The sequence below is a fragment of the Kogia breviceps genome, chromosome 19 (assembly GCF_026419965.1).
Source record: "Kogia breviceps isolate mKogBre1 chromosome 19, mKogBre1 haplotype 1, whole genome shotgun sequence".
Taxonomy (NCBI): domain Eukaryota; kingdom Metazoa; phylum Chordata; class Mammalia; order Artiodactyla; family Physeteridae; genus Kogia; species Kogia breviceps.
In genome coordinates this window covers 32,019,775-32,039,809 of record NC_081328.1, presented here as the reverse complement: position 1 = coordinate 32,039,809, position 20,035 = coordinate 32,019,775, and the positions used below count along the sequence as shown (strand labels likewise).

At 40.9% G+C, this 20,035-nt stretch overlaps 1 protein-coding gene across 3 annotated transcripts in view; it reads right to left on the bottom strand.

Annotated features, from left to right (window-relative positions):
- Nucleotides 1–19,780, bottom strand: part of CA10 (carbonic anhydrase 10) — a 658,053-nt gene extending 638,273 nt beyond the window's left edge. Inside the window, exons 1-2 of one of the 3 annotated variants that reach the window (XM_067020655.1) lie at nt 19,466–19,780; nt 17,893–18,569 (exon numbers count right to left, since the gene is read on the bottom strand). In XM_067020655.1, coding sequence (XP_066876756.1) covers nt 17,893–17,953 — 61 coding nt within the window. In that variant the 5' untranslated portion in view covers nt 17,954–18,569; nt 19,466–19,780. Of the gene's footprint in view, nt 1–17,892; nt 19,354–19,465 lie in introns of those variants that run through there. The other 2 variants (XM_059047231.2, XM_067020656.1) reach the window with 2 other exon arrangements.
- Between the last annotated feature and the right edge of the window lie 255 nt (nt 19,781–20,035).

Genomic DNA, 20,035 nt, shown 5'->3' with positions numbered 1-20,035 from the left:
CACATAGTAATCAAATTGACAAAAATTAAAGAGAAAGAAAAAAATATTAAAAGCAACAAGGAAAAGCAACAAATAACATAAAAGGGAACTCCCATAAGGTTAACCAGCTGATTTCTCAGGAGAAATTCTGTAGGCCAGAAGGGAGGGGCACAATATATTTAAAGTGATGAAAGGGAAGAACCTACAACCAAAAATACTCTACCCAGCAAGGCTCTCACTCGGATTCTACAGAGAAATCAAAAGCTTTACAGATAAGCAAAAGCTAAGAGAATTCAGCACCACCAGACCAGCTTTGCAACAAATGCTAAAGGAACTTCTCTAAGCAGAAAATAAAAGGCCACTACTAGAATCAAGAAAATTAGGAATGGAAAAGCTCACTGGCAAAGGGAAATGTACAGTAAAGGCAGTAAAGGGAGGAAATCATCTGCACAAAAATATGATATCAAAACCAGTGATTGTGAGGAGAGCACAAATGCAGGATATTGGAAATGCACTGGAAATTAAAAGACTAGCAACTTGTAACAATTTTGTTTATATGTAGACTGCTATATCAAAACCTCATGGTAACCACAAACTGAAAATCTACAATTAATACACATACAAAAAAGAAAACAGAATCTAAACACGATACTAAAGTTAGTCATCAAATCACAAGAGAACAAAAGAGGAAGGGAAGAAAAAAGACCTACAAAAACAAATCCAAAACAATTAAGAAAATGGCAAAAGGATATAGCAATAATTACCTTAAATGTAAATGGATTAAATGCTCCAATCAAAAGACATATACTCGCTGAATGGATACAAAAACAAGACCCTGTATATATGCTGTCTACAAGAAACCCACTTCAGATATAGGGATATATACAGACTGAAAGTGAAGTAAGTCAGACAGAGAAAGATAAATATCATATGATATCGCTTATATGTGGAATCTTAAAAAAAAATGTGATACAAATGAACTTACTTACAAAAAGAAACAGACTCACAGACTTAGAGAATGAACTTATGGTTACTGGGGGAGGGGGGGAAGTGTGGTTATTGGGCGGGGATGGGAAGGATAGACTTGGAGTTTGGGATTGACATCTACACACTACTATATTTAAAATAGATAACCAACAAGGACCTACTGTATAGCACAGGGAACTCTGCTCAATATTCTTTAATAACCTAAATGGAAAAAGAATAGATACATGTATATGTATAACTAAATCACTTTGTTGTACACCTAAAATTAACACTGTTAATCAACTATGCTCCAATATAAAATTAAAAAAAATAAAATTTAGCCAATCTTTCATTGAGGGAAATGGTTTCATTGAAGAAAAGTCAATCGTTTATATTAGGGGTTGCAAACTTTTTCTGTAAAGGGCCACATAGTAAATATTTTAGGCATTTCAGGCAATACAGTCTCTGTTGCAACTACTCACCTCTGTTGGATGTGGTATAAAGGTAGCCATAGACAATAAATGAATGAGCATGGCTGTGCTCCAAGAAAACTTTGTTTACAAAACTAGGTGGTGGGCCAGATTTGGACTACAGTCTATTATTTGCTGAGCCCTGTCCTGAACTGTAGTATCTCTAAGTGGGACTAGGTACGCTGGGGGAGAAAAATAAAACTTAGATCAACAGATATTATTTAGAATATCTGCCTATAATCTGGTAACCATCATTATAGATTAGGGAGTAAAACCCAACCAATCGGCATATTGTGCTAGGAGTGGGAACAGGATATACAAGAAGACTAGATGAAACTAGATCACGAGTTGTCCATCTGATGAAGAAGAAAGGTCAGTGACAAGCACCACTAGAGTGAATAAAAGCTAGTGGGGTGTAGAGAACAAAGAGACTACTGCTAACTGGACTGATCGCAACAGCATTCACAGAGAAGGAGACCTCTGGCTGAACTTATGAGACGGGTATGATTCAGGTGGGTGAAAACCAGGTGAAGAAACACAATATGAACAAAGGCATAGGCAAGTATGCATAAGGTGTGTTCACAGAATAGTGAGTTAGCAGATTGGAGCAAAGTTGGAAAGGTGTTTATGGAGTATCACAGAAGACTTTTACACATCAGTTTTAACAGTGTGAACACTTTTTGTAGAGTTAGAGGGAGGTACTGAAGATTTCTGAGCTTCTAGTACAATGTTCTCTACAAAGCAGGCAACTCGAAGAATCCTCCTCCTTTAGAAAGACAGTGAGGCTGGCTGCATCTTACACATTCTGAATGTGATGTTACTAACAGGTCACATTTATTAAGCCATTATTATATGCCTGATAATAACATGCTAAGTGCTTTACTATCATATGTCATTTAATATTTATAAGAAAATCACTGGGGTGGTTATTTTTATCCCTATTTTTACAGATTAGAAAACTGAGATGCAGAAGTTAACTTACCCAAATCCATCCAGCTTGGAAGAGACAGAGTGTGGGTTTAAACCTAGGTCTGTCTGTAAGCTTTTAATCATTCTCCTAAATGGCGTCTCAGTGCATTTAAACATATTTTTGTGTTTTAAATAAAACATTTTTTAAAACCTCATTTCTAGGGCTTCCCTGGTGGCGCAGTGGTTGAGAATCCGCCTGCCAATGCAGGGGACACAGGTTCGTGCCCCGGTCCGGGAAGATCCCACATGCCGCGGAGCAGCTGGGCCCGTGAGCCATGGCCGCTGAGCCTGTGCTCCGCAATGGGAGAGGCCACAACAGTGAGAGGCCCGCGGTAAACTGTCTCTTTGTTTCTCCGACTCAAAAATCCCCAATACTATGATTACCTTTCTCATCTTCAGTCCTCCTACTAAATATTTTGTCCAAGAGCAACAGATTCATAATTAAAGATTTAGAAATTTAAATTCTGTTCAAATTTCATCCAATCTGAGTTCACTAATTTAACATAAAATTGTGATTTTTTAAAATCAATGCCATATCTATCCATCTCTATATATAATTATTTTCACATTACTTTTGTCTACATTCTAGGTGGGCCTTGCTTTATGGCACACAAACCATATATTTATCTCACATGACTTTTTGCTCAAGCATAATAGTGGAATACAATTTCAAATAAGTAAAAAAGCTTATAAATAAAACCTAGAGGGGAACAACCTGTTAACAACAGTTGCATTAAAGTTATGTGATTACAGGTGATCTGTTTCTTTTTCTCTTATTCTCTTAATTAATTAAAATTGAATATATTAGTGTTATAATTCTAAATGTAATCATGTGAAAATGTTCTCTTAAAAAAAAAGATTATGAAACAACACATTGGGATCTACTCTACTAAGCAACTAATAAAAGAATTTCCTAATGCAAAAAGTGACTACATTTCATGAAGGTGCCGTGATTCTTGGTTACATGTACTTAGAGTTATTAAGACTCATTAATTCACTGGGATCTAATATCAGGGTAGCTGGTATGGGCCTATCTTTGGTTTCTCTAAATTCAATCAATTTAAGAGAAATAAGAGTAGGGGCTTAGTGGATTAGTCACAACAGGCCATTAATCTCTGCACTCTCAATTGTAATCCAGCCTCTACCAAAGTGATTGGGGAAAAAAATCCCACAAAATACCCAAACACTCAAAAAAGCTCCAAAGCCAGCTCCCTAGAGACTGGCTGATGTAGGTCACAGTTTGCTTGTTTTTACTTAACATCAATACAGCACTTGTCATCTGTCCTATTTCTTGTTAGTTTTGCTTTTTGCCTTTTGCTGAAATTCTCAGAACAGATATATTTGAAAAGGAACCACGTTGCAATCCCACAAATGGCCTAGCATTTAATTATCATTTTAAAAATCATTCTCTTAAGTGACTATGAAACATAAATCAAAACTATCTTCTCATGTTGAAAATTTATTGAAAAAACATGCTTAAGGTTACCATGTGTGTAAATTAGTGCTTAAGGAAGCTGGCAAAACTAAATAATGAAAAGAAAAGAAAGCAACCAGATTCTAGTAAAAACGAACAAGTGACAGTTTTAGAACATGTAAATATTATATATTTTCTCATAAATGGACTGGATCGTAATACCTCATATCTTTATTGCTCTGGCCAGTAAGCCAATATTAAATAATGTATCAAGCAAGAAAAACTACTAGCACATTCCTGAATCAGGATTTTGTTTATGCCATCATTGTGAAGGTTGGGTATTTACTGGGTCACATGAGACCATACACTGTATTAGAGGCCTTGGTAAGTCTAAACCCTAGTTATAAAATTAAAATATGTCATTAATTTTTTTAATATTAAAGAAAACTATGGGCCAGACTCAGTAAATTATCTCTGAAGATCATTTTTATGACAAAGACATGATGGTCTTCTTTCTTATAATCTCTAAAATATTCCCCAAACATCCCAGCTTCCCCTAGTGAATCAGATTCAACCAACCTTAACTGATTATGTGTTATGTGCAGGCATTGTGCTAAACACATTCACATGAACTGGCTCATTTAATTCTCATTTTTAAATGATATTGCCAAATTCCTTCCTAATACTTCCCAACATGTCTTTTGTTCTTTTAGCTTCAGCTATAACAATACAAAACCCACCATTTATTAAGTACATATGCCAAGCACTATGCTGCATTTTTAAATTTCAGTCTCCCTTAACTCCAAAGATAGACGTTATTCCTCCAGTTTTCAAAAGAGGACACTAAGGATTAGAGATTTTAAGTAACTTCTTAACGTCACACAACAAGTAACAGCAGAGTTGAGATAAAATTCTAAGACTTTAATATAAAGACGCCCCCAGCAAGGTTTTCAGTAAATGCTTTTATGGAGTAGTCAATGATGGCCCCTGGACTCTTTCTCGGGGTCTTACTAGAGAGCTACAAGGTCAGCATTCCACAAATATAGTTTCGGTTAGTCTTTCATTATGCCTTATCCTTACACTTGCCCATCTCAAGAGTCACTTCCCACTTTTCTGCTCACTCACAACCTCCAAAGTTCTTCCTGTAATTTAATCTTGCTGCCTTGACATTTCAAAAACTGGAAAAGTTTAGCATCAACAGTAAACTCTGATAATTTTCTTAAAAGTTTCATAACACTATAAAATTTCCAAGTTGGAAAGGGACCTAGAAATTAACCAGTCCAATATCCCTGTTTAAAGGGAGAAAACTGGGATTCAGACCAGTAAAACTACATCCTTCACAACACAATACAGTGGCAAACAAGTACTAACCACAACATGTTCTAACTTCCATCCCAGTAATCTTTTCTGCAAACCACCTGAGCCATTCTTCCCTATAATTTATGAAAATATGCTCTAGAAAGAATACTTAAATAGGCTCAAATTTCTGAACTTAGGAAAGCTATTTGCTTGTCCTTAACCATGGTTTCCTGTCTCTGATCTGACTTATTAAGCAAAAATAACATCTTGAATGCCATGGCTATTTGGTTTTTGCTTAATACTTTCTGGGGTCAGTGGACCATTATTGAAAGGATCTGTCAAAAAAGAGACAACAGGCCCAAAATGGAGTCATCTGTGCTAAGGCCCATGTCACCAAATCAAGACTTAATACCTAACCTAACTGCAGTTTCAGCCTTTTTCAGGAATATAACCTTAACCAGTCATTCTGGAATTTCCTGGTCAGCACTAATGAGGTAATCCACCAGGTAGATTCCTACTGTCCCCCAAAGGAAGGTGACCTTGTCTGAAACAATCAAGTCTTTGCTAGTAACTTTCCTGTCCCACCCTCTTCTGCCTATAAAATATTCCAAGTTGTACAGCTCTTTGGAGCTCCTTTCTATCTGCTAGATGGGATGCTGCTCAATGTATGAATTGTTGAATAAACACCAATAGTATCTTTAAAATGTACTCAGTTGAATTTGGGTTTTGATTTTTTGTTGTTGTTGTACATGGGCCTCTCACTGCTGTGGCCTCTCCCATTGCGGAGCACAGGCTCCGGACACGCAGGCTCAGTGGCCATGGCTCACCGGCCCAGCTGTTCCGCGGCATGTGGGATCCTCCCGGACGGGGGCACAAACCCGTGTCCCCCTGCATCGGCAGGCGAACTCCCAACCACTGCACCACCAGGGAAGCCCTGAATTTGGGTATTTTTAAACAGATCTTTGAAAGCTTAATAACTGTTCTACATATTTGTTTACTTCCTCCAGGAATTCAAGTATATTCCTGGCGACTTATACACAGGTTATATATTACTTATGGATATAATATGGTAAAAACATAAAGAACTTCACAGTTTTACCCAGTAATCACAATACTGGGATTATTTTAAAGAAATAATTCAGTAGAAATAAATATCTATAGACATAAAAACATATGCCCAAAATGGCAAATCTAGAAATAACATAGATGCTCAAAAATAGGAAAAAAGAGAAATATAAATAATGCTATTTTAGATGAATAAAATATTATGAAACTATTACAAAGAAAATCATAAATGTTAAAGTGGCAAATACTAGCCAATTGTTCACTAGACCATGTTCCCTTTGCTCCTGGGCTTGGGCTAGTCTTGTGAGTAGCCGGCATTTCTCAACCTCTTTTGCAATAAGATGTTGCCATGTGATTGACCAGAAGTGAGGTACACAGTTTTCCTGTTAGGCCCATAAACACCTCTCCCATGATCGTCCTCCTCACTCTTTTTCCAGCTGTTAATGACGTCCAGAACAACATTGGAAGCCATGTCTTGAAGATAACAGAGACTATCAGCCTTGAGACTCCCAAGTCACTACACAGACAGGATTCCTTTTCTTTTATCCCTTCCCCCCACCAAGCCCCTATTCTCTCTCTCTCTCACACACACACACACACAAACTGACACCAATTAGACAATTAATGTGAGCAGGAAGTAAGCTTCTACTGTGTTATGTTACTGAGACTGTGGGGTTTACCAGTCACAAAGTCCAGGATTTCCTAAACTAATACAACTAGGAAGCAACATGAGGGAATACTTAAGATATAATGAAAAAGTTTTTTTTTTTTTTTAAGTACAAAGCTTTAAAGGAAAAAATTTATAATTGCAAACTTTGGGAAATAAAAATTTAGTCTATGAAGAATTAGTTTGTTTTCCTAAATTTTCTTTGATACTATTCTATTATATTTAGCATTAAAACTAACTCAATGACTTCTAGTATCACACGTTTGTAACACTAAAACACCTGCATATAGTCCCTTGCTTGTAAGGAGTACTGATCAAAGAGGAGCATTTCCGTTGAACACACAATTAAACTAAACAGCAAATGCACAAATAAAACTCTCATTTTTAATTTGTTTGACACATTTTACCTTTAGATATGGAACATTATAAAACTTTACCTGGCTCGGTCAGGCTCTAATTTCAGCAATTCTAAAAGCAAGAGGAACCAAAAAAAAAAAAAGGCTGCACCGGGTGGCGCAGTGGTTGAGAGTCCGCCTGCCAATGCAGGGGGCTCAGGTTCGTGCCCGGATCCAGAGGATCCCACATGACGCAGAGCGGCTGGGCCCGTGAGCCATGGCCACTGAGCCTGCGCATCCAGAGCCTGTGCTCCACAACGGGAGAGGCCACAATATTGAGAGGCCCGCGTACCGCAAAAAAAGAAAAAGGCTGCACCAACTCACGCACTATTTTAATTGCATAGGATTCTCATTTAGCCACTACAACACAGAACTTCAAAGACACAAACTAAAAGGCCACAAAGAACGTCTTCATAACAGTGGAAAAACAGGGATGGAATCTGTTAGAGTTAACAAAAAATGATGACTTCACTACACTATATTTCATTCTATAAGATGTGAGTGACTTAGAGCTGGTATCATTACTGTGTACTGCAAGACAGCCAGCCAGTGACATATTTCTATTTACACCCAGGCCATACAACAAACATTTATTATTCATAGATGCCTCACTTTCTAACTATCGGTATAATTTCCATATATCTACTGCAAGATTAACAGTAGGAGCCTTTTTTCTATAACCTCCTATTTTTTTCTAAAATTAACAAACAACAAACCACCTAACTGACCATTTCCTCACAGTTATAAAGGTCAACTAGATTATAGGCAGAATGTACAGCCAAGAACAGCAAATACACTATGTTCTTTCAATTTCTAGGCTCTTGGAAATACCCGCCTCCACCCCCCATGGTAAAAACTGTTGGGCACCACAGTTCTGTTTCTAAGGGCTGGGCAAGGGTGGGGGTGTAAAGTTTTCTGACACAAGACTAAGAACACCTTAGAAAACAGTTTCCTGTATTGCTCTGCCTCAAGACTAAAGGGTGGGTAGGCTTTTCCCCTAAAGCACTCTAATTCATTGCTAAAGAACAGTGAGCTTTCTCAAGTGCTGGCTTCTCCCAAGCTGGAACCCAGTGAGAAAACAACCATATCCTTAGCAATTTCCTTTAATAGGAACAGAGATGGCATGAAAAAAGAACAATGCATCCATGGATCCTTAATCGCCCTAATTCAAGTCTCACAGGATGGTATCTCAGGACACAAAGGAGCAGAAATACATTTTAAACAATGGTGAAGTGCCCTGACTAAGGCTGGTTTGTCAAATGCAGATAAGAGTTGAGTCTGAGAAGGAAATACAAAGCTATCCAATAAGTTGCTCCCTGGGAAAGTTCCAGTTCTGACTGCATGCAGTAGAAGCAAGAGGGCAGCTAACAGAGTATTCTTCATTTTCCCTCCCTCTTAACCTCCATACAAGATCTGAATCTTGCTTCCCAGCCTCCTTGAAGGAAGGAAAGCCATTCTAAATCAATCCTTGTTATTCATTTATGTATCAACTCACTCATTCATTATTGAGTGTCTACTAAAATGCCAGGCTCTAGTTTGAGCAATGGGAAAAAATTGTGTATCACTAAATATACTTTCTACAAGGGCAAGGCTGTTTAGCTTACTATATTTTAACTTCTGTCTGGCCCAGTGCCTCACTGATAGGAGGCATTTATTAGCATTTGTGAAATTAATGAACCAACCCATTAAACTCCTTCAGAGTGGGAGAGAACCCTTCCATAGACATGTACCCATTTCTGTCCTTTTCAAGAATCCTATGAGGTATTTATATTATTCCAAAATCATGGAGGAGGAATGGTCCCTACTCACTCAATAAGTGTTGCCATCAAAATTGTCTTCCTTAAAGGTGGCAGGAAGAGGAGCAGCAGAAGGATATGTTGACTCATATCCTTCAGTAAATATGTTTATTCCAACTGTGGCATTGCTGCCAAATGTGTTGTGAAGCCAGCAGGACTTGGCTCTGGTAAATTCACCTGAAAGTCACAGGCTTCATCTCCTACTGCCAGCCCCTTCGGCCCATGGGCATGAAGTACAGGACAAAGTTAAAGATTAATTCTCCATTTACTGTGACAAAGGTCCCACCTCTCCTGGATCAGGAGGGAAAGGCATTTGTAAACTGTCTCCTTCACAACCACTGAAGATCTTTCCACTTCCATCCTGATGGCACCTTAATGCAAATGTACTCAAACCCAAACACTGGCTACCCCATTACCAGTCCAATCTTGCTAATAAAAGCAATTATGGCTGTGTTATAAAGGCAATCCCAGACCATTCATTAGCATTCACAGCACCCACCCCACCCTGACATGCTATAAATCCTTCAAAGTTTTGTTTAAGATTACACAAGATGAAAATGGCAGAAAGTTGCAGGAAAGATTCAATTACCAAAGGGAATAAAATGATAGTTGCCATATTTCAAAATCTAGGTCAACCAATAGCATCCTGGACTTTTTCCTAGGGTAGAAATACAAACTAAGTAAGGAGGTAAATTCTGTAGTCTAAATTTGAGTTATCACAAAAGCTTCTGGGAAGCTACATGGAACTAGAGATGATACTGGAAAATAACTAGTGATATGGGCCAAATGGAGCATAGCTGGACTAAAGCCAAAAGCTTTAACCCTGACTGGTCTGCTCCTAAAGAAGATAAAGGTATAAACTAGACCTATCCCCCTGAGCCTTAAAAGATGCCCTCCTTTCACAGAGAGGCACAAGGGTAATTTTTACTACCATTATATGTAAGGTATTACTGTTATTAGCATCATATTTCCTATATGCTATTTTATCTCGGCCTCATCCATTACACTCCACCCTCTATTTGTTGTCATACTTACCTCTTCATAGTCCCCTGAATTCATCAGGTCCTATCTGATTGCCCTGTCTTTACAAATGTTTCCTATGATCATCCCTCCCCTATCACAGTCCTGGTCAATCAGCAAAAATCTTCTAAGCCAACTCTTTAGCTTTCTTTAAGACTCACCCCAAACACCCTCTGACACTATTTACTCTCCTTCTTCTAGCCCTTCCACCTCCAGAATGAGTCAGATGCCCCTTCTCTGTCCTATTCACACACTGCTGTATCTCTTTTCACTACAGTACTTATCACAGTCTGCTATAACTACTAATATTTTTAAAATCAGTGTCCTGCTAGAAGGTTATGAATTCTTGGAGGGAAAGGTCACTTGTCTTACTCATTCCTGTTGGATCCCCAGTACCTTAAATAAAGAGCACCCTCAATAAATTTTGAATGATTAAGTAAACAAAGGAAGCCACTTCATTTTAGGTCTCTATATGTACTTTATATTAAGTGGACAATTGAAAGGGTGAAATGGGTATACAATTTAGTGGACCATGAGTATACTCTCCCAAGTGAACATGCAGTCTATTGGAGAGTATAAGGTAAAGCTGATGTAAAATGCTTGCAGTGCTTTAACCATTGGTTTCATGACAAATAGCACATCTATTACTTGGCACACAATCTTCACAACACAAAAGCATGTAAGGATGATTCATTTCTCTTAGCCTTTATCTAATGCTAAAGACATTATTATTATTATTAAAGTACAAAATTGGAGACGTGCATTTGCTTATTATGAAAATACTAAATCTCAAAGATTAGGGTATAGGAGGTGCATAAGAGACAGGACAACTCTTTGATTTTTTTTTTTAAGTCTGTCCCTCAGAATGTCCCATAATGGCCTAATTAATCTATTAGGCCAGTATTTTTTTAAACAGGTTTTGTGAGCAAGAATAAAGATTGACAAGAAGTAGTTGGGTTTCTAAGTTATTGCTTATTGCAATAAAAGTATAAAAGTATCATTAAATTGCACACAAACCTGATTATGTCATTTTCTTTATCTCTACCTTTGCTCCTCATAACTAAAAGATACCATCTAAAATTCTTACCTTAGCTTGCAAACCCCTTTAAATTGGCCCCAAGTTTTCTTCTAGCCTATACCCAGTCACTTAATCTAACCCATCTATTTTATATGCTCATTTCACCATACTTCTGATAGTTTTGTGGGTTTTTTTCATCACTTCTTGTATAAGAACATACTATTCTTGCTTCATGGTATGTCTTTTTCTTTTTTCCTCTTCTTTTGAAATCTCATGTATTCTTCCAACCCTAGTTCAACTGTTTTCTCCTCCATAAACCCTACCCCTTCCCCAATTGCGTCTTCCAACTTCTAACAACAGAATTAACTCTCTTTATAATTAAATAAATTTAAAATATAAAATAATTAAATACATAAATAATTTAAAATAATAATTAAAAATATAAAAAGCACTCTGAACACAACTCTATCACATAACATGTATACCATCTTATAAATACCAAGGACCAAGTGTTGTTTGTTAATTTTTGTAATTCCTATGCTTGGCATGCAGTTATCTGGCAATACTGTTTTGTCGAACACAAAGAAATGACTGAAAAATTAATTGTAATTTACAAAAACAGGTCCAAAGTGTCAAAATAAGTAGTTATTGATGATAATGATTTTATGGGAACAGCTCTAATTCACTGAGAGACTGCAACATGTCAAACACTTTGACAGAATCTTATGTACATTTTCTCCAATCCTCATTTTACAGATTTTACAGAGACTCAGAGAATGTAAAGAACTTACCTAAGATCACAGAGAGTGAATGCTAAAGGTAGTATTCACATTTAGACCTATTTTGGTTCCAAAGCTCACGCTTACTCTTATATGATATGTGTAATTTGGTCAGTGATTACTGTATTCCAGATACGATTCTAGGCATTTACAAATAGTGTTTTGCTCCTTACAATTATCCTGTAGGATCAACAATCTTGGGAAATAAGTACCATCTCCATTTTAGTTGAAAAAGCTGAAGTCTCCCCAAAACTCAACTACAATCTCAAATAGATTTGAGAGATTTGAGAGCAGTAGTTGGAGACATGCAATACAAATTTAAAATCTAAAGAAATGTTAGAATTTCAAACAAATTTTAACCAAGTTCAACCCATTGCATCCATGTAAAGATCCATAATAAGAAAAAATAAAAATCGCCAAGAAATTAAATACATTAGGACACTCCATATTCTCTCAATTCAACAGCTCTCTAAGTGGGCTCCTCCCAACTTTCCAGTATCTACTAAAGTGAATCTTTTTTTCCAATTGGGACAGTCTTCACTATACATCTTACTCATTCCTTTCCCTCTCCTTCTGATGATATGGTCCCCTCCAGCTCTTCTATCCAAACCTCTAACATCTATCTAATATCCTCCTTTTCCTTCATGTCTGGACTTCTCTCTTACATAGCATTTATGTACTTTATCAAACAATTAGGCATTATTTGTACTATTTTATATCATGATACATTTTGTGCATTACAACTTTGCTTTCACAACTATATCTAAACCATTAAGTATTATTCATATTATTTAATATCACTCTACATTATGTGTATGTATCTCAACTTTTATTTTAAAGCTATATCTTATGCATGGATCATTCCATAATATAGTAAAGACACAGATACTTTACATTTGTATAGCACAAAGAACATTCAGGATCACTCTCTGATGTTTCCCTCAGCAATTCTCTGAAATAGGCAAAGAAGATATAACTTTTCTTTTCACAGATGAGGAAACTGAGAGTCTAAGAGGCTAACAGAATTGCCCAAAGTCACATAGGTAATTAAGGCAGAGTTTGATTGCAGGGTAGGTCTTCAAACTCTCATATTCTTTACACAATGGACTGCTACTGTACACATTTATGGTACCTGGATGTGTTCCTGGCCTAAACCTCAGGCCCAAATATGTAATGCTTAATTAAAGTGAAAAGGTGGGATGTTAAGTATGACTGCCTAGGGTGGCAATCAAACCCCCCTCCCCACCCAAGAAAATGTTTCTCAACATTGACAATTCTTCCTCCCCCCTCCCCCCATAGTGTATTACTCAGGAAGCCTCTCGTCTCACTGCCAGGAGAGTCCCATCTATAATATCTGTCATCTACGGTATCTGTCAATGAAAAGTCTATGTGACATCACATGGGAAACTGGATTTAAACCGTATTGCCAATAAGATCATCAGATTCTTTATTGGGGTGGAGCTCTTTTTTATATTTAATGGAACTTTCTATTTCAAATCATATCGACAGCATATGCAGTTTGCCATTTTGGAAGCACCTGAAAGTTGAGTCTATATTGAGTTATAATTTACAAGAAGAAAGAAGAAAATTCTGTTGCTCCCCTGGGAATAAGTACTACTTTGTTCCCAGTGACTTATTTAACTTTCCAAGCCTCACCTCCATATTGGGCTCACAGGTATAAAGTGGGTTACACGCATGACTATGCCCCAAAGCCTAATGTTACCAGTGTCATTTATAAGAGAAAGAAAATTAAGAAACATTTCAAAGTTGTTAAGCCAAGACCTCACTGAAAGTAGGATTTGTACTCAATGTTATAAAATACACTAGTTAATTTTTTTTTTTTTTTTTTTTTTTTTTTTTTTTGCTTTTAAACAAGTTGTAAGGGAGGAAGGTAAAGATCCTATTCTATTCCTCACAAACCCTGCAATGCCAGGTTTGTAGGAAAAAATATATTACTGCAAGTTTACTCTGCCTGAGACACTGTGCTAAGTGAAAAATCATTGACCATATTATCTAATTGAATCTATATAACAAACTTGAGGTATGTACTATTATCCCATTTCTAAATGTAAACCATTAATGTGAAACCATTTAAATTTTCAGATTGGGAGAGAATGTATGAAACATTCATTTCTTACAGGTATTGCTGATCATAAGGCACTGGGGGCAAATAAGTAACAGTGTTAACTGTTTGAATGACAGTCATGTACAACTCAAACACCATCTTAATTCTAGCTCTAGGCTGCAATCACTCTAACTTCCACTTCCAAACTCTCTAAGATTTACATCTATTTAACACAATTTACTCTTTCAATTGGAAACATAAAAATAAAAGAATACTTAATAAAAACATTTAAAAGAAATCTTGTACCAAAGCATAAATGATACACTGAATTTTGACTCAGAACTGGGTGTGAATCCTCCAAGCTGAACCTCTGTGGCCTCTGGTTGCCTCATTTATAAAATCACTCTACAAATTCTGAGACTAGATGAGTTAAAATATGTGCAATATTGTGTAATACATGTGAAAGTACCACATAATTCTAATTACTATTGCTGTTATTATTATAAATAAACTAACAAGGAAGTAAAGGGAAGTATAGTATAGGGAAGTAGGATGTGCAGTGTAAATTAAATCAGACAGCTCTTTTTGGACCAAGAAATTCTCTCCAGGTGCTGCTAAGTATTCATTCTCGCTGACATGTGCTGCTTTTATAAGAAGGGAATGTGCTCTTGCTAGCACAGGGAAATATCATCCTGGTTTTCTCTCTCTCTCTACCTCTCCCTCTCCCTCTCTCTCTCTCTCTCTCTCTCCCTCCCTCCCTCCCTGCCTGCCTGTCATCTCCACAGATCTTGGCTGCCTTACATTTTCAGTAAAACTAAATATGAGTTGAACGTAGAGCCCCAAGAACTCCCAGATCATGGCATTCCCTCTTCAGACTAGCTGTGCTGTCCTTAAGTAGCCAAATTCTCTCAAATGTAAGGCACACATGCTACTTCCCCAGCAGCTAGCCAAGCCTGGCTAAGCTAGTTAGCAGACCCCTAGTCCCATTTACTCAGCTTCATCGCAATCAAATGATTAATGCAGAGCCATCAAACATACAAGTCCAGGTGTCTGTATTTTAAGCAATATAGCCACATAGACCCAGGGAGAAAACTTTTAGGGGTACTTTTAATTTGGGGGATGGGGTAGGATGAGGGTAGGAACCTTTGGTTAACAAAACACTGTTACAAAGTTCCAGAGTGTTCCTGAAAGCCAACTGATATTCAGTCAATATACCTTCTATAGGCCAAATTTACTTCCAAAATTTTCCTTCTGCAGAATGTTTACACTGCAGACTTTTGCTGGTCTTTTCTAGTCTGGTATTCCTCAGTAATGAAACCAATCCTACAAATGCATCAATCATAGATGCCTGGTAACTCACTAACAATTAGTACCCATTTACTAGGCAGGGAAATTGATCCCAAGATGGTAGAGAGGTGCTTTTCTTTTTAAGATTTAGCAGCTTTTATGAATACAGGCTTACATTCCTTTTGGTAAAGCTCATTCATGATTAAATTAAAACTGCAAATCATGCAAACAGAAATGATAGGCCCACTAACCACTCCCTGAGCCACAATTATTTAACCTTAGTGTATTGCATTCCTTAAGGCTGCCAGATGGGAAAATAAAGTCCCCCAAACTGTGGCAAATGTGAGTCATAACTATATTACTAACCGTAATTGTGACATACATGGACATCACTGAATGAGCAGTTCTTATAGAGGGAGGAAGCCACCTTGGCTTTGGAGAAATAATGGCCTTTTAAAGTTAAGTTTATGAACGTGTAAATATACAGTCCATAATGTTGCATCTCTGCCTAAATATCTTCATAAAGTGTAAATTAATGCTGATCCTAACTAGGCATTTGGAATGCTAACCTAGTTTTCCATATTTAGCTAATAGCTAGCAATTTCGCTTATACTTTTTTTTTTTTTTTTTTTTTTTTTTGCGGTACGCGGGCCTCTCACTGCTGTGGCCCCTCCCGTTGCGGAGCACAGGCTCTGGACACGCAGGCTCAGCGGCCATGGCTCACGGGCCCAGCCGCTCCGCGGCTTGTGGGATCTTCCCGGACCGGGGCACGAACCCGCGTCCCCTACATCGTCAGGCGGACTCTCAACCACTGCGCCACCAGGTTAGCCCTGCTTATACTTTTATCTTGTCATTACATAGCAATGATGATTATTTACTAAATACATGTGAAAGCAACTCTCCTGGGTAGGAAATAACCCTCTCCTAATGCTTCTATTTATACAATTTAGTTGCTGATACAACAAATCAAGTATAGCTATTACAAGTATCCCACTCATGCCTCTTTTGGAGGCTAAGAACAGGCCCATTCTCAGCTGGTTCCCCTTTGTGCTGGCCTGACCAAATGAAGAGTGGGGTTGGGGACAAAGGATGGGTAGGTCCAGAGCTTTAGTTAATGCTCACCTTTTGTAAATTTTAAAGGGACTCAGCTGGTTTGTCTGATTTGAAATTATTTATGATGCTGGAAAGAGGTAGGAAAAGACTATTTTATAACCAGTGAAATAACATGGAGAAAAGAGAGAGAGTTTGAAAGAGGCATGTAGAAGAGAAAGATGTAAAATGTGCCCTTGTGAGATACCACCCAGTCTATCCCTGGACATATGACTGATATAAACCTTGACAAGTCACCTGGTAATTTTCCTCCTAGATGTAGGAGGGGTAAAGAGTAGAGGATTTAGAGTGACCCCAGGGCACTTTTTATTGTCTTCTAGGTACACAACATATCTCTAAAGTATTATAGAGGCAAATTTATTACTAGGGTGGCCAAGCCCTAAACAGCTCCAAACAGATAAGGGCAGACAAGGGTTTTTAATATCCAGAATCTGGTCTGGCTTAAAGGGTGGGGATTAGAGGAGCTCAAGGGAGATGCAGGAAACATGTCCCTCCACCCCAATGCTTCTCAAATATGCCTGCTCACAGGGGCAAGGTTCCTGATCTCCTCTTCTGCTGACTTCATGGGAAGTTGGCTGAGTCCCCAATTCTGCAGAGGGAATGCAGGCAGAGGGGAGTACTGCAAATGGACCTTACCCTGGGTGCTTAAATGACAAGTGTGGAGGGAAATGGTCACTGTCAATGGGAGGAGGCACTGAACTGAACTGAGGAATCCTGCTTATCCTGGGACATTTTCTTACATCTCCACTCCACACCGCCAACTCCCTGCACCAACAAGAACACTGCTTGGAAAACAAAATCCTTCCCAACACACACACACACACACACACACACACACACACTCAGAGGCAGGCACAAGCTGTACTTCATTCATCTCAATGCCCTAGCTCCTAAAACCACAGACTGGCACAAGTAGCCTGAGGTCAGTAAGTCTGAGCCAGTAAGTACATCCTTGCCACTGGGAATTAGGAAAGCTCATCATCTAAAGTGGTATTTATGATATTATGTTGTTTTGGATAGGCTTTGCTTTTATTTGGGGTGGTCCTAATGTGTCTGGGGAAGGCATGGGGTACCTCTACATCCCTCTGATCCCTGCTGGTACTCTCCAGTCCCCGCATCATCCTGCAGTCTCCTGAAAGTGCCTAGATACCAGGGCAGGGCTCTGCGTCCATTTTTTCAACCAAGAACCACCAGTTTGGGAACTTTGAAAGCCAGGGATGGTGGTGGGGTTTGCCAAGGCTCAGATTTCCTCGCCAGAGTTCTCAACCAGGAAAGCAGTTGAAAATCAACACCCATCTGCCTCTTCTTTCTCATCCCTCCACCCCTACTATATGTTCCAGGACTCCATGCAGATGCTACCTCCAACACAAACACACGCACGCACGCACGCACACACACACACACACCCTTGGGTTTAGAAGGTCTTCAATTCTGAAGGCAGCAAATCCGCAGAGCTGAAAGGGTCTCTGCCACCACCCATCTCCTGTCCCAACCCCGCGAGGCTACTTGATTGTCTACATACAATAAAATCTCATACATTCCAAAGACCACAACATAACCCGAACCCGCCTGTGACTCCAGCGCGTCCCATACCTGATATGCAGACGATGAAACTGGCTTGAAGAAGAAAAAGCACCTCCCAGACTATTTCCATCCTCTGGTTCTCATTCCAAGTGCATCACTCGACGGGAAAACAGGGGGGAAGGGGGGAATCCCCACAGGGCGCGCGCGCGCGCACACACACGCACACACATGCACACACACACACACACACACACACACTTCCTAGCGAGCGCACACTCGCACTCCCACCCGACTGCCAGCCAGGGACCCCCAAGATCAATATCGCAGTTTGAATTGTTCCAGCAAATCTCCCCTCGGGCTCGACGGATGTGTGCCCCAGATGTGCTGACACATGTCCGATGCCTCGCTGCCCGGGAAGTCTCCCTGCTCGCCGGTCTCTACTCCTTGCACAAGCGGCGGAAACAGCACTAGCAGCGGCGGCGGCGGCGGCAGCCACCTGAAGCCACCAGCGCTGGGCTCTTCCTGCAAAAACGAGACCCCGATCCTCCTGGCGCCCCAAGAAGTCATAGACGATAGACCCCCGCCGGGCCTTGCCGCGAGGTTCCGGGCCCCTGGCAGCTCGCAGCTTGCTGGCTAAGCCCAAGCAGTCCGCGACGAGTTGCCCTCGAAGTCCGTCCGCCTCACCGGGGCATGGTTAGAGGGTGGCTGGTACGCTCCAGGGCCGTTCTCCTCCTGCTTCCGGGGGCCTGGGGGAGGAGCAGACACAGCATACAGAGAGACAGAAAGAGAGGCAGGGATTATTGCCCGAAACTGCTGGCCGCCAGCTGCCTCCGCCGACCCTCTCGGCTGCCCAAGTCCGCACGCAGCCTGCCGCCTCGGAGCCCGGCTCGGGAGGCACGTCCAGGGCTCGGAACGGGAACCGTGGGGAGCCAGGTACCCGGGAGCATCGGGAGCCTACGGGCTCCCCGCGTCGCGTGCGCGCTTTCTGTTCCTCTGTTATTTTCCTGGGCTCCCCGGAACCTCCAGTTGCCTCGCTTCCATCGTCCGCGACTAGCGCCGCGGCCGCCGCCGCCGCGATTTTCCGCAATGCAACTGCAGGGGTCGTTATTTCCTCGCCTACGGATCCGGACGCCTCCCGATTCTGAGGGGAGGTGGAGGGCAGGTGGGGGAGGGGTGGAGGAGGAGGGAGCGGGGCTCGGCCAGGTGAGCGTCCTTGCTGCCGCCTGGAGTCCAAATGTCAACCCGGCCGCCAGGTGCCCGGCGGGGGGTGGGGAGGCAGGGTGAGGCTTAACGCGGCCAAAAGGAGAAGGAGAGCTGGGCGTCGGAGCTTCGGACCCCCGCGGTAGCCGCCTCGGCCCCAGCGCCGGGCTCCAGCTCCTCACTCCGCCCCGCCCGGGCTTCTTTTGTCACTACCTAGGATTTGCGGAGTTTTTCTTCTCCTTAAAAAGAACTTTGCGCCAGCCGGTTAGGCGCGGGAGACCCGGGCTGACTCATCTTGGGAGTGCTGTGCTGCGCTCTCCCTCTGCTGTGGAATATTGGGGGATTTTTTTCTTTTCATAATTCATTCCCTTCTCTTTCTCTCGTCCCTCTCCTGCCCCCTCCTCCTTCCTCCTTTCCGCTCCGGTGCCAGAACACTACTTACCCCAGAGTTCTCTTTGCAGGTTCCTAGACCAGGCCCTGCAAAGGCCCTCACCTCCCTCCTCCTGAAACTGGGGAAAAACCGTCTTTCCAAGTACGGGTGCGGGCAGTGGCCACTGCCAACTACGCCTCTGCTTAGCTCCGGGAAGATCCAGGACTATTGGAAACCCGGGCTTTAGGGAAACGGGCTTCCCTTCTTTGCTTTCGTTTATTCTATTTTTCTTTCGGGAAGCTCAAGTGCTTTGGAGGCTTTTGCTGGGCTCCAGAACACTCTGCCAGCAACATTCAGCAGCTGCCACAGATTTTCCCTCATTAAACGCGCGCGCGCGCGCTAGCGCGCGCACACACACACGCCCAGAGCTCGGCTCCTCAAGGCCCCAGGGGAAGGTGGGGCGGTAGGAGCACTTGCCACCACCCAGGCCGAGGCCGACGCCAGAGCCTCTCGCTGTTCCGCAGCAGGGGGTCGCCGCAACCTGCAAAGGACTTGCTTCCGGTCAACACATTGTAACGTAGGTGAAAGGGAATCGGAAGGAGACCCTGCGCTGAGGACTGTTCGCCTGAGAAGGCTGGCAGC